The 12717-nt window shown below is 41.4% G+C and overlaps 1 protein-coding gene across 1 annotated transcript in view; it reads left to right on the forward strand.

The window, feature by feature from the left end:
- Positions 1–7882: 7882 nt before the first annotated feature.
- RPS6KA2 (ribosomal protein S6 kinase A2) overlaps positions 7883–12717 on the forward strand; it is a 284207-nt gene continuing 279372 nt past the window's right edge. The window contains exons 1-2 of the mRNA XM_032682394.1: positions 7883–8188; positions 11351–11395. Of these exons, the coding sequence (XP_032538285.1) occupies positions 8126–8188; positions 11351–11395 (108 nt within the window). The 5' untranslated portion in view covers positions 7883–8125. The remainder of the gene's footprint in view (positions 8189–11350; positions 11396–12717) is intronic.

The raw sequence follows: 12717 nt of genomic DNA on the forward strand, positions 1-12717 counted from the left end.
ATTCAGTTATTCAATGTATTTAAGCAGAGTGCATCTTTAGCAGGATCTAGCTTAAAGTCACAAGCGAACTAGTGCCTTGATCCTCAGTCACCAAAGTGTCTGTGTCACAGTTATTGGGTAAGTTATGTGAGGTTTGTCTATTACTTGATGTGTAATCTTATGTCGCATTAATGTTGCTCTTATTGATTTATGCTTAAGTATTGCTTACAGTCTTCTCTCTATACTTGTAGGCAATCTTCTCTGCTATCATAGTGTTCACAGCCTACATTATAGAAAGAAAATTAAGGAAGTAAGTTGTATTTTTTAAAAATTTCCTGAATATTCTGTAACCAGAAAAATATTGTTCTAGTTGTAAAACAATAACTTCATTATGTAATTAGGATGATGATTTTCTTGTACTTCTAAATGTAACTACTGACAGAAACATTGACCTGTGCAAAAATAGTCTGTTTCATCAGTGAAAGTTAATGAAGACTTAAATTTATTTCTTAGGGACAATTCCCTCTGTGCATGCTGAAATATGACAGATGCTCTTACCGTGTTTCATTGCAGCCATATCCAGCCTAGTGAAATACAGCATTGTTATTTTATATTATGTTGATGTTTCTGCCGAAAATCGACCCTTTCCTGCACGGTCCAATTGAGGTAGCAAAGCTGTTGTTGCTCCTCTTAGTAAGGAAGTGTTTAAGCAGTTGGAAGGAATAGGCTGCAGCTACTACCTCTCTCCTTTTGCCCCAGGGGCCTTGCCATGTGCTCCGCTGCTATGATATTGAGGGGACAGGGATGAGTTTTTCCTTGGTTCCTGCGGAGGGAAGGAGGTATTTTGGGGTGGTGGTATCTCTGGATGTAGTGAGTGTGGCAGGGTAAATGAAGGCTCAGACATTCTCCCCCACCACTTGAATTGCTTTATTGCCTTCAATTCAGTTTTTCTGACCCTGAATTAAGGGCAATGTGGCTGTCCTTTTATTTCTTCCCCTCCACTAATTTGGCTGCAGTAAATGTTCAAGCTGTGCTGCAGCTGCTGAGAAGCCTTGATCCAGCCTGACTGAGCTGTTGTGTTCAGCTCTCCAACCTCTGACAGAAGTGGCTGCATGCAGCAGGCAAACAAAGCCTCTTTGTTCAGCCAAGGTGCTGCTGCTGCAATAGGAACAGGGCAGAGATGGGAGTGTGTCCTTGGTATCTCCACTGTAGTACACCGTAAGTTACTCCTTGAAGAGCTGTCTAGTGTATTTTGGGGAAAACAGTATCTTCTGTGCTTATGAGATGAAAACATGAAGTCACAAAATTTACTGTAGCCTTGTGTTGCAGGAAAGCTTTTGGTAGAGCTAATATTTACTGAACATCTTTAACTGGTGTTTAGCAGTGTGTAATGGGGAATTATCATTTTACCACCTTAATGAGGAATATCCCAGAAGGTTGTGCAGACACTTGACTGAATGCTTCTGAGGGTCAGCAATTTTGCCACAAGAAGTCCCTTCATTTTTTATCAGGTACAGGATGTAGCATGTAAGGCTACCCTGTGTTTGGCAACTCTGCTCTGTGAATGCTTAATGTCTGCATGGTAAGCTTTGGATATTGGGCTAACTGTCAGAAAATCAGCTCAGGCTTTCTAGCTGTGCAGGCTTGCAGCGCAAACATGATGAAAGTATCCAAATGGTTTGTGGAAAAACCAGTCACCACCTAGTTTAGTGTAGGCGGCACTCAAGTGGATTGTAGCACTTGAATGATGCCATGTGTTGTCACTTGATGCTGCTTTCAGTCTTGTGCACTGGCTCACTAGCCCCAAGGCACATAGGTTATGAAGCCAGTCCCAACATTGTACCTCAGCTAAACTGATGGCTCAGTGTAGGAACACAGTGGGGCCCCTACTGTGCTAGCCAATTAGCCCTACTGAGGACATCAGCAAAGCCCTGTCTGTACCGAAGAAAGTCTACTGCAGATATCTGAACTAGGTTTTCTGTTTTCCAAGTTAATTCTTCCAGTATTTAGCTATTCAGTAATATTAAGAACTGATTAATGTAGGATATGCCAAGTTCCTGCAGCCTTAATGCATATAACTAACAAATGAGAAAAGCGTTTATTTTTCTACAGCTCCTAATAGCCTTCATCTCTGTTCTGTAGAGGCACTAGGCTGGCTTATAATAGCTATCTGTTTCATCCTTTAAACTGAAGGCATCCAATTACTATTGTTGCTTTCTAAACATATTGATTTTAATGGTCAGTCTAGACCTTTCCATTAAGAGGAATGGTGAAGCCAGAGCTTTGTAAAAGTTGAAAATTAAGCCAACTTCTCTCTAGCTTTGAGCATTTTGTATTTCAGGGGACTCAGCAGGCATGGTTTTAATTTGAAAATGCTAAGTTATGAGCACTGTTCATAATATACTGAATGCCTTATCTGCCACTGTTTGCTGTTGTGTTTCTCAGGTATGTACTTCACAACTAAACTAAGCAAATTGTTTTAGCAGCACTAGGGACACCTTTTTTATTAGAGTAAACAACATTCCCCTGTGAGTGCCACAATTACCAGTGTGTAGGTATAGTTTTCTGTTTATCTCCAGGTTCTGTACAAGTGGTGACGAAACATTCAAGTGCTGAGCTTGAAAAGTTATACTGACGCACTGAACAAAGACAGCTTCTGCTGAGGAAATTTAGTCATCTTGTTTTAGGAATGAGTGCAAAGCATTTCAACATCTGCTCTCATGGAAAAAAGTAATGTGGGGGATTTTATCTGTTACTTGCTTTCAATCAGGAGGAGTAGTTTTGGTATCTTAGCATACAACCAAAAAAAGAATAGGCAACTTAGACTTCCCTCCATAAATGATGCATGGATCCTGTACAGTTTAAAACTTGCCCTACTTTTACTAGTTACTTCTAGCATATGACATGTACCCATTCACTACAGATTTCATCCATCTAATACAAGCTTGATTGCACAGATTATAGGAAACTAGTCATGCACAGCATGTTTCTTCCATATTTGGGATGGTGTAGTGACAGATTGAGGCTAATATGGGACTATGATCATGCTTTTAGTTCTTTGCCATAAGGCTGCATTTTATGGTAAATTAGAGTGGCTGTTGATGGATCTGCATGTGATGATAGTGGTCTGGGATGTGCTCAGACCTCACCACTTGCTGTTGAGATTCTGTGTACGTGTTGCCATCTGCCACTGTGTGTTGCTAGCAGTGTTTTCTTCATCACAGGGATGACCAATCCTTTAGCTGAAGGGTCTCTATCTAGATGGAAGGGTCTCTATCTAGATAGTCTCTATCTATCAGCAGGATTTCTATGGTGTTTTCTTCCATTTATGCCACCACGTACTGCCAAATGATATATTTTGAAGTGTTCTTTAGTGTACCTCAGTCTTTCTGTGTTTGGACATTAAGAGTAATTTCTTCACGAAAGGGTGATTAAACACTGGAGAAGATTGCCCAGGGAGGTGGTGGAGTCACCATTCCTGGAGGTCTTAAGAAAAGACTAGACATGTCACTTAGTGGGATGGTCTAGTTAACAAGGTGATGTTTGATCAAGGTTGGACTTTACCTCAGAGGTCTTTCCAACCTAAATGATTCTGCTCCTCCCAAATCTGCCTGTAAGGTGTAGAGGAAAATACACATGCGCTTATTCCATAGGTACAAAATATTCAACAAAATAAAGAGGTTAAAAGTTGGCTGCTTGCTTGAAAATCTGTGTGTTTATGAGCTGCAGGGCAGAGTTCTTTCTGCCCCAGGAGGTCCATCCTTTGGTCAAAAGGGACCAAAGAAACTCCTTTTTTGTTCCTTGGGGAGACTGAAGTAATCTGCAGGAAATGCTGCTAATGCTCTGCTCCTATTTTGTTCTTCTCTGAAGTAACTTTGGGGGAATCTTCAGCACACATTGTGCAGTCTGATTGCTTTGGACATTAAGGGATGATCAGTGGTTGGGCCTTTTGTACTTGAGCATTCAAGGCTTTCCAGGAGTCCTAAACAGCCAAACCTGACATCAAATAGGTAATGCACTCAAATGGATAGATGTTCTGTAGTGCAGCATCTGAAAGGGACAGGGGAGTGTTACTCCTTTGCTGCTAGCAGGTTTTTTTCCTCCCCCTTTTACCATAGTATGATACTTAAGAGACCTGATCTCTTCTCAGTGCTGGCACTTGGTGGATTCCATCCTTTAAACAATGTTGCATGTAGCTCTTGTTTTGCCTGGGACATACCAAATATGAAGCTTACATTTTGCTTGTGTAGTGCGGCATCTGAACAGATAGGCAAGTGTCAGCCTTGTCCCAAAAAATATGTGCAGGGAAAGAGGCTTGATTGAAATTTAGAAAAGGAAAAAGAAAAAACTGTTGGGCAGATGATGCTGATCTGGCAGTGTGCCAGGTGACATTTGCACTGCAGTAACCAGGAAGAGGAATTTAAGTGCAGAGTGGGACCTTGGGAATGCTCTTGAAGGACAGAGGATTTTTTTTTTCCTGAATTCTGTGTCAGTAGTACATCTTTTGGACATTGTCCAGGCAGGAAGTTATCTAGCTCAAGCTTTGAGTGAAGACGTGTGCTGATGAATGCGTGAGTTTTGGCATGAGGTGATTACATTAAACTGAACACTGAAGTCATGGACCTATAGGTGTGTTGACCTACTGACAGAAAATAATATTTCTTTGTGCCTCTTCCCTTTTGAGCATCAAATGGGGAAGTAGTACTTCACTTTTTCACAAAGCAGTTGACGTGTAAGTTATTAAAGTATTTTAAAATGTAATTTATGCACAATGTCTTAAATTTGCTTCTGTACTTGGGTATCCCCTGCTAGAGTAGGAGTTACTATAACTCAGAAGAATATTGATGTCTCTGATCCCTCACTCTGTATCTGGCAGCAACCATTACAACCATTATCTATCCCTCAGGAGACAGGTAAAAATAGATTAAAAATCACCATGCAAGTAGTCCACTGTTTTGTTACAGAGTAGATAAAAATGCTTTTTGTGTTCTTGATGCAAGTAGAATTAATCTTTTTGCAATTCTTGGCCTAGTTAGCATATCTGCCAATATTACTTCTGCTAAATTTTGAAAGCTACTAACTCTCAGGAAAAAAATCTGTAACTGCTTCCTGCTCTGACCAGATTTCTTGTGTGTCCTCAGAGACAAAGTGCTTTGAACTTCTGTTTGCTCCATTGTGTGTTATTTGCCTGTATGTCCCACATATGCCATCCCCTCTTTCCCTTCTATTTCTTTATTCCACTCCTAATGTGGTATTTTTAGAAGTGGAGTATTCACAATTTTGTGATATTCAGTCTTTTTCTGACACAATATCTTTAAGTGGATTAGGGGGAGCTGTGGGGGTGTGGAGTGAAGCATGGCTTTTTCTGCTATTCTATTCATATAAAAGAATGTCAGTCCTGGTTGTCCATTAGATGTTACTGTAATGAAAATGACTGGTCACTCCGTAGTGACACAATTATTTCTAGCATTACATGATTAATCTTTTGTTTCAGACTCTGCTTAATAACAACAATGTACCTGGTTTTAATATGAGGAGCTTAGTTTGCCAAATACTTAGGAATCTGAGCTTGTGGACAAGTAAAGATGCTTTTTTTCATGTACGAAAATTATGGCCACAGTACACAAATCGTGAAGAAGAAAATCAGATATCCTTATTAATGAAGGAGACCCTATTCTTGCAAAATCTCTAGTCAGACATTGTTCTGGAGAGTTCAGTGGGATCACTCTGAGTACAATGCAGCAAAAAAAGGGGGAGAGGGAGGAATTACCAAACCCCACATTATTTCTTTTGAGCTGAGGTTGAAAACTTCTGCTTTCTTTATGTAGGGTTAAAAAATGGAGTGTGAAATGCATGCTTTGGTTAATCTAATAAACTTGAACATTTAATATGGGTCCAATTCATATCTTGGTGCTGAAAGAGTGCAATGAGTTCACTGCAGGATAGATGCATCATGCTTATAACAGAAGTATATATGCTAAGCAATAACAAGATTTCATTGCTTGGTTTCCTCTGTTTCTAATTTATGCATGTTTAGACTGACCAAACAGATCTGGAAATATACTGGTGGCTTTTGATATTCCAGTTTGGTAATAGATTAATACTTACTTAAGGAAGCATGTAATTGTATGTCTCAAGAATTAAGTGAAGTTCTTGGAAAAGGTGTAAAAAGATTAGATCTACCTGCACATATTTTTAACTTGACTGCAGGTGCAATAATCTCAAACCTTGGATTTGCTTTCCTCAAGATTATCTTGACATATCCCGTTTCCCCAGTTACTGCTGTCACAGACACTTTGGTCTTTCTCTCAGCCTATGGCACCCAAGACTTGTATCTCAGAGGATAAAATACAGTCCTGTAAATCAGACCTAAATAGTTTTTTTAAAAATCAAGATGATGTGATATAATCACATACAATCTTCTTGTGTCTTCTCTGGGACCACAAGTCTGTTTCATAAAGGTCTCTGGGTTTTGTAAAATAAGTGTGGTTTGTGCTCTGAATTTGATGCACTTGGTCCTGGCTCTGTCCTCACACTTGGTGCTATGAGGCTGTTTGGGAGAGCATGTACATCAAGTTAAAGGTAGTAACTATGTCTCATGTTGCTGCAGGGGAAGAAGCAGGGACAGAACACAAGAGCCAGGGAATATGTAACAGCCAGGTTCTGTGGCTTCTGATTTCAGTTACGTGTCTGTTATGTGATTGACATCACTCCCACTACACTTTTTTGGTGAGCCATGAGTAAAGGCAATAATCTAGATACTTAATTGCTCAATCTGTAAAGCAGATGAAGCTGCATAATTGGTGTTACAAGTTGTTACTTTAGTGCTGTCACAGAAGTTAAAAACACTGTTCATATTCAACACCATTAAAAGACTGAGTTATTGCAGTGGTATCTATTTGTGTCTCTGGCTAAGGTCCGATTTTTTTTTTCTTTTTTTTCCTTTATTGTGGTTAGTGAATTTGATTCTCCTAACTGTGTTTGGCATTTGGACTTATTCATGTTGAATAGAGTTTGGGGGAGCTGGATGGGACCGGAGGAGGAACACTGGTCAAATGTTCCTTTGTAGACTGGCAGAAGAATTTTCATCATTCACTAAAACTTGTTCTGAATTTGTACAGCACTGCTTATGAAAATAAGCTATGGCTTTTTGAGCATGGAATAGAAGAAAAATTCACCCTGCATGTTGACTTTTTGTTCCAAAATGGCTCTTTGAAGAGCAGTGACTTATTAAACAGTAAAACCTTTTGGACCATGACAATAAAGCTGCCTGAACAAGTTAACATGCATGCTTTGACCTCAATTTGAGGAGAATTCAAATCAACATCTGCATAAATCATGGTCTCTGGAGCTGGACAAGTGCCATGCTTGTTATATAGTAAGGGTGTAATAGGCTGTGAGAGCAGGAGGAAATGGTATCTGAATAGATAGACTTCACTACAGGCTTCATAGTTCAGAGATAAAATAATAAAGGAAATGATAAGTAAGATAATTATTTTTAAGACTGGAATAATATCGGGCTTGGCAAACCTCACAATACCCTTCTGTTAGCTGCACTTGCTATCAAGATACCAACGTTTCGAATTGTGGAAAAAACTGCCTAATTTTTCAATTGCCTGCTTCAGCCCCAGTTCAGACGTGGCGCCCTTCTCCCCTCCCGGGCACATCCTCGGGGCGCTGCGGGACGGCCGGCGGGGCTCAGCCGGGCGGTGCGGGTGGCGGAGGGGCCCCGGCGGGGCCGGGCCCGGCGCGGGGGGGCCGCGCTGCCGTTACCATGGCAGCGCCCGCCGCCGCATCCTCTGGATCAACTCCCCGCTGGCATAAAAGCGAAGCCGAGGCGTGGCGGCGGCCGGGAGAGAACGGGACGGGGCGGCGGGGATCCTTCGGCGGCTGCGGAGCGGCGGCCGCTGCCTTGTCCTGCCTCCGCGCCTGCCGAGCGCCCGCGCCCCCGCCCGCGGGGCTTCCACGGGGTGCGGCGGGCAGGCGGGGAGCCATATTGCCGGGCGGGTGGGCAGAGGGTCCCGGGCCGCGGTCTGCACGGTATCCCGACGTCCGCTGACACCTTTCCTTTCTCCTCTCCCGCTTGCATCGGCGGCCGACGCGTGCTCCTTCTGCTTGATCCCGTTTCTGGCACGCATCGCCCAGCATGCCGATCGCCCACTTGCTGGAGCTATGGAAAGGGATAGAGGTGGAGCCCATGGAGACGGAGGTGAGCGGCTCGGCGGTCCTTCCGGCCCCCCGCTTTCCCCGCCGGGTGGAACCACCTCGGTGCTGCCCGAAACCTCGCGAAATGGGGTGTGACGAGGATCCCTCGTTCTGTCCGCTCCCGCTGAGAGCGGGAAGCGAGGCTTGGCTCGGGAACCTGTTGCCCCACACGCGGGGCGGTTTGGAGCGCGTTGCGCGGTGCCTCCGGTGGTGCGGGGATGTCCTGTCCTGTCCTCCCGCCCGCACGGGGCTCAAGTCGGAACCTGCCCCGGGGGACTGGGGCGGCTGAAAGGGAACGAGCGTATACAACGGGTCCAGGAAAGCGGGCTGAGTCGGGCCTCAGGCTCACATTTACAGATGAATTATGTGATCTGCAATTTGAGGCTCGCGTGAGTCCGTAGACTTCGCCTGGGTTCTGATTACCCATTTTCCCGTTACCTCTAAGCACAGGGCTGTGCTTTCAGGATAATACTGGAAACCCAGTGCTGTGATAACTACCTGACTGCTGTGTTGTATGTATTCACGATTTGTCTTGTAGCGTTTTCGTTACCTGCAATTTAAGATTATCTTGTGTCAAGAAAGGGATCATTCAAGTTCAAGAAGTGTTTGGAGAATGCTCTCGGGCACATGGTGTGATTCTTGGGGTTTCTTGTGCAGAGACAGGACTCAGTGATCCTTGTGGATATCTTCCATTTCAGTTTATTCTGTGATTTTTGTACAGTATTTGGCAAGTGGATTCCTGACTGTTTCTGGACTCTTTGAGTAGTGCAGTAAAAACAAGTATTTCAGGTCAATTGTTACAGGCACAGCATGCATATTTGTAACAGATGGTAGAAATAGACGAGTGAAACTTGAGAGGCGTAGGGATTTTGCATTTAGTTAACACCCTGCCCCATTCTTTGATTGAAGTATTGTAACAGGGGTGTGTGGGAAGGGCAGAAAGGAGTGGTGACTCAACCAGCCAGGATACGGGGAATACAAAACATCTCTCTCAAAAAGGAGTTGCTGACCTGTGGAAAAGGTTTCACGCAAGGTTTTAGTTTAAACATGTAAACAATACAACAGAAGTGATACTGTATGTATTATCACAGCACAGCTCACTGTGGAGTCCCTAGGTGAAGAATAAGTTGTGAGGGGCTTGCAGAGGTTTAAATGGGTGTAATTCACTTTTGAATACTGACACTTGTTCCCCTTTGTGTGATGCAGGGAATAAACAGATTATAGCTGGGAAACAGTGTATCCTGATTTTGTTTGAGAAGTCAGTGGACACCTTGTTAAATCGCTTTAACAATGAGAAAGAAGATTTGTATAACTGTACTTATGGTGAACAGTTTTCTGCTAAACATCATGACAATGGTGGTCCCCTCCAAGTCTTCCTTTCCACTGACTACAGTATTCAAACGCATATACATGCTTGTTCTTTTTCTTCTTCCATCCCTTCTTCCTAAAATCAGTTTGTTTTGTGTGTTCCCAGTGTTTTTCTTTCTGGCCCAGGCAGAAAGCACTTCAGTTATTGCTTAGATTGCTTTTTCTGCCATCAGCTTCTGGGAAAAACTTCCTTAGATCATAGAGTAAGTCCTGCACTAAAGCCCCAATATACATAGCTTGGGACACCTTTGTATTGTCACCTCTTTTGTTGGTAGAGGACTGTTTAGACCTTTCTTCCAGAAGAAACTATGTGGATCTCCTTACCAGGTGTAACTGCCCCATTACAATGCTAGTTGATCAGAGGTTTGGGTTTGTAGGTTATGGTGGCGCTTTTTTTTTCCTTTTTTTTTTTTAAAGAATACCGTAGTTGAACTACACTGCTCTATTGCAGAACTCTCTTGCAGAGATTTCACTTACAAATTTTACAGAGGGTTAACGAATTGCAGTCATGAACTCCTGTGTTTTAGATGAGAATAAAAGATAAAGCACCATTTATTAGCTCTATTTAGTGCTGTCTCTAAGCACATTAAAGATACGCTATAACTTATAACCATTTTAGATCATGCTGTAGATAGAATTCCTGAAGTACCATTTGCTCAAATCTAGTAAAGATATATTTCTTGTGGGCTCTTCTCCATGAAGACGCTTTCAAACAGCAGAAACATTCACTCTTTAATGAGCTGAATGCAGCTTAAACACTAGTGGTTACACTGATTCAAGGGAGCTGTCATGGTCTCTGCATCTGTGTGGGATAAAATGTTTTCATGATTGTCTGCAAGTTGTTCTTTTTCACGGAAGCTTTTCACAGTTAGTAGACAAGAAGGGAGGCAGTTTAATTCTTTGATGCATATGGATCTCTTTCTCCTTCTCTTCCTTAATGCCAAAAAACCTTTTAAAACAGAGGCATTTATGAGTGCCTGTGCATGACTCAGGTGAATGACTTGCAGATATTAAAGACAGCTTTTATAGTAAATCAATCACTTGATAAGGAAGAGTGCATTGAGGGCATGTTCTATATAATGTTTGTATAAAGGAAGATTAGAGTTAAATTCTGCTTCCTTCACCTGTTGACTCAGGAGGTCATTAATTGCGTTTGACAAGTAAGCAAGAAAATTGGGATACTTGCTGGGTCTAGAATTTCTTTGTGAGTAGGCAAAGTTATTGATCCCACTAAAGCTGGACAGATGGGATAGTGAATTACAGCCTTGGGAATATTTTTCCTGAGGAAAGGCTGTGTGATCAAGCTCTATGTAATCTTTCTACCTATTTTCCAAAGGGTTCCTCACTTAATAGATTTCAGCTGAGCTCAATATTGGAATGGAAATTGAGTGTTTAGAAAATTTTGTCCTATATATACACATATATTCTCTTTCCTCAGCAAGAAATGCAGTTCCAGTTCTTTAGTTTTTTCATGAATAATCTTGTTTTGTTCTTTATTCATTCTGTGGCAAATGTATCTTTAACTATTCATCAGCAATTTTAATAGTGCCAGTATGCTCTTGCTTTCTCTCTTAGCATTTTATATATCTTGGTGAAAGCAAGTCTCCATGGATTCAAAGGTTAATTTATCTGTGCTAAGTGTGAAGAATTAAACATGCCTTCTGTAGTAGTATAAATTGAAAGTAAATTAACTACCTAAAACTAAACTGAATTTTGTGCTATATTTTGGCTTAGAATTGCCTTTCTTGATAACATATTTGTATAACTTTTCCTCTCTGTTCTCCTCTCTGTTCACTAGACTGTGGTGGAAGATGCTGCCCCAGATGAAGAACCTGTAAAAGAGGTAAATCTGCTTATTCATGGATCACACAAATGTTAAGGAATTACATCTTCTTCTGCCTTCATGGAAACAAAATATCTCTGATACTGTTTCTCCACATGCTTCTACCTGTGAAGATGTGAACCCAGCCCATTTTTGATCTCTTACTAAAAGGTCAAGTGGAAAAAAAAAGATATGTTGAACTGGAGGTTAGGGAATTTTGGTTTACAGGTATTACCTGTGTGCTTTTTCCAAGAAAGAGCACACAACTTCTTGAGGCATATGGTTTTCCTGCAGAGAAGATTTTGTAATAACCTCAAAAAGAATAGCTGTCATATTTAATTGTAAGTGCTGATTTAAAGTAGAAGTCATTACTTTTGTCCGCTAGACTGGCTCTTCACCAGAGAAGACTGAGCTAACACTTTGTTTCAAGTTAATCTATTGTTTATATTACTGTAGCACTGTGCTATTGTGCTGATTAAAAAAACAAACCCAAACCTACAGGAAAAGGTAAGTCTTGCCTCAAAGTGTTTAAATGTCCAATTTAAACATAGAAGGTGATATGAAGATACAAAGCAGGTGAGAACAAATCAACATCCACTCTTATGATTAGTTGAGAGCAAAGCTTGACTGTAAAACTGGCTACCAGTGGCCCCGGGTGTTAGTGCAAGGTGCTGCTGATTTGTGTAGAGTAAACCAAGGTGTTCTTGAAAGATCATTTGTCATTTGCAGATGTCGAAAAGTGAAGGAGACTGAATCCCTTCAAGAATGAAGGGAGGCTTCAAAGATGCTTGTCTAAGAAGCCACCTTTTGAAGATAAACTTCCCAGTATCTCTTACTCCTGGAAATACAAAACTTACGTTTGATGTTTGATTTTCAGTGCAAGGATGTGTTTTTGTTACTTTCTACTATGCTGAAGGCATAGTTTTAACCCCTTAATGATAGAAAGGAGCAATAAGTCTTAGTTTTGATCTTTGAAGTGAATGCAATTTCCTAATGTGTTTTTCCCCCTCCTTTTCCATTTCTTAAGAAGAGCAGTAAATTGCTTTTCAAAAATCTTGGGAATGAAATTAGGGGCAGGTAACTTGGCTTATCACTTTTTTTGAGGATATGGCTGAAGATCAGATTTCTGGTTTGTGGGTTTTAGGAGGACTTTTTTATGAAGCCACCCTTCATTTCCCAAATTAATTTAAGCTAGTTAATTTTCATTAAGGATGCTTCTTATAATTCTGAAGTTTAAATTTGACAGAAAAAAGTGGCATGTAATGCCTACTTGTATAGAAATGTTAATCCTGTGTTCTTATTGCAATTTGATGTCTGTAATGGTGTTTCTTTCTGGTGTCTAC

Source organism: Chiroxiphia lanceolata, chromosome 3, assembly GCF_009829145.1.
Source record: "Chiroxiphia lanceolata isolate bChiLan1 chromosome 3, bChiLan1.pri, whole genome shotgun sequence".
Taxonomy (NCBI): domain Eukaryota; kingdom Metazoa; phylum Chordata; class Aves; order Passeriformes; family Pipridae; genus Chiroxiphia; species Chiroxiphia lanceolata.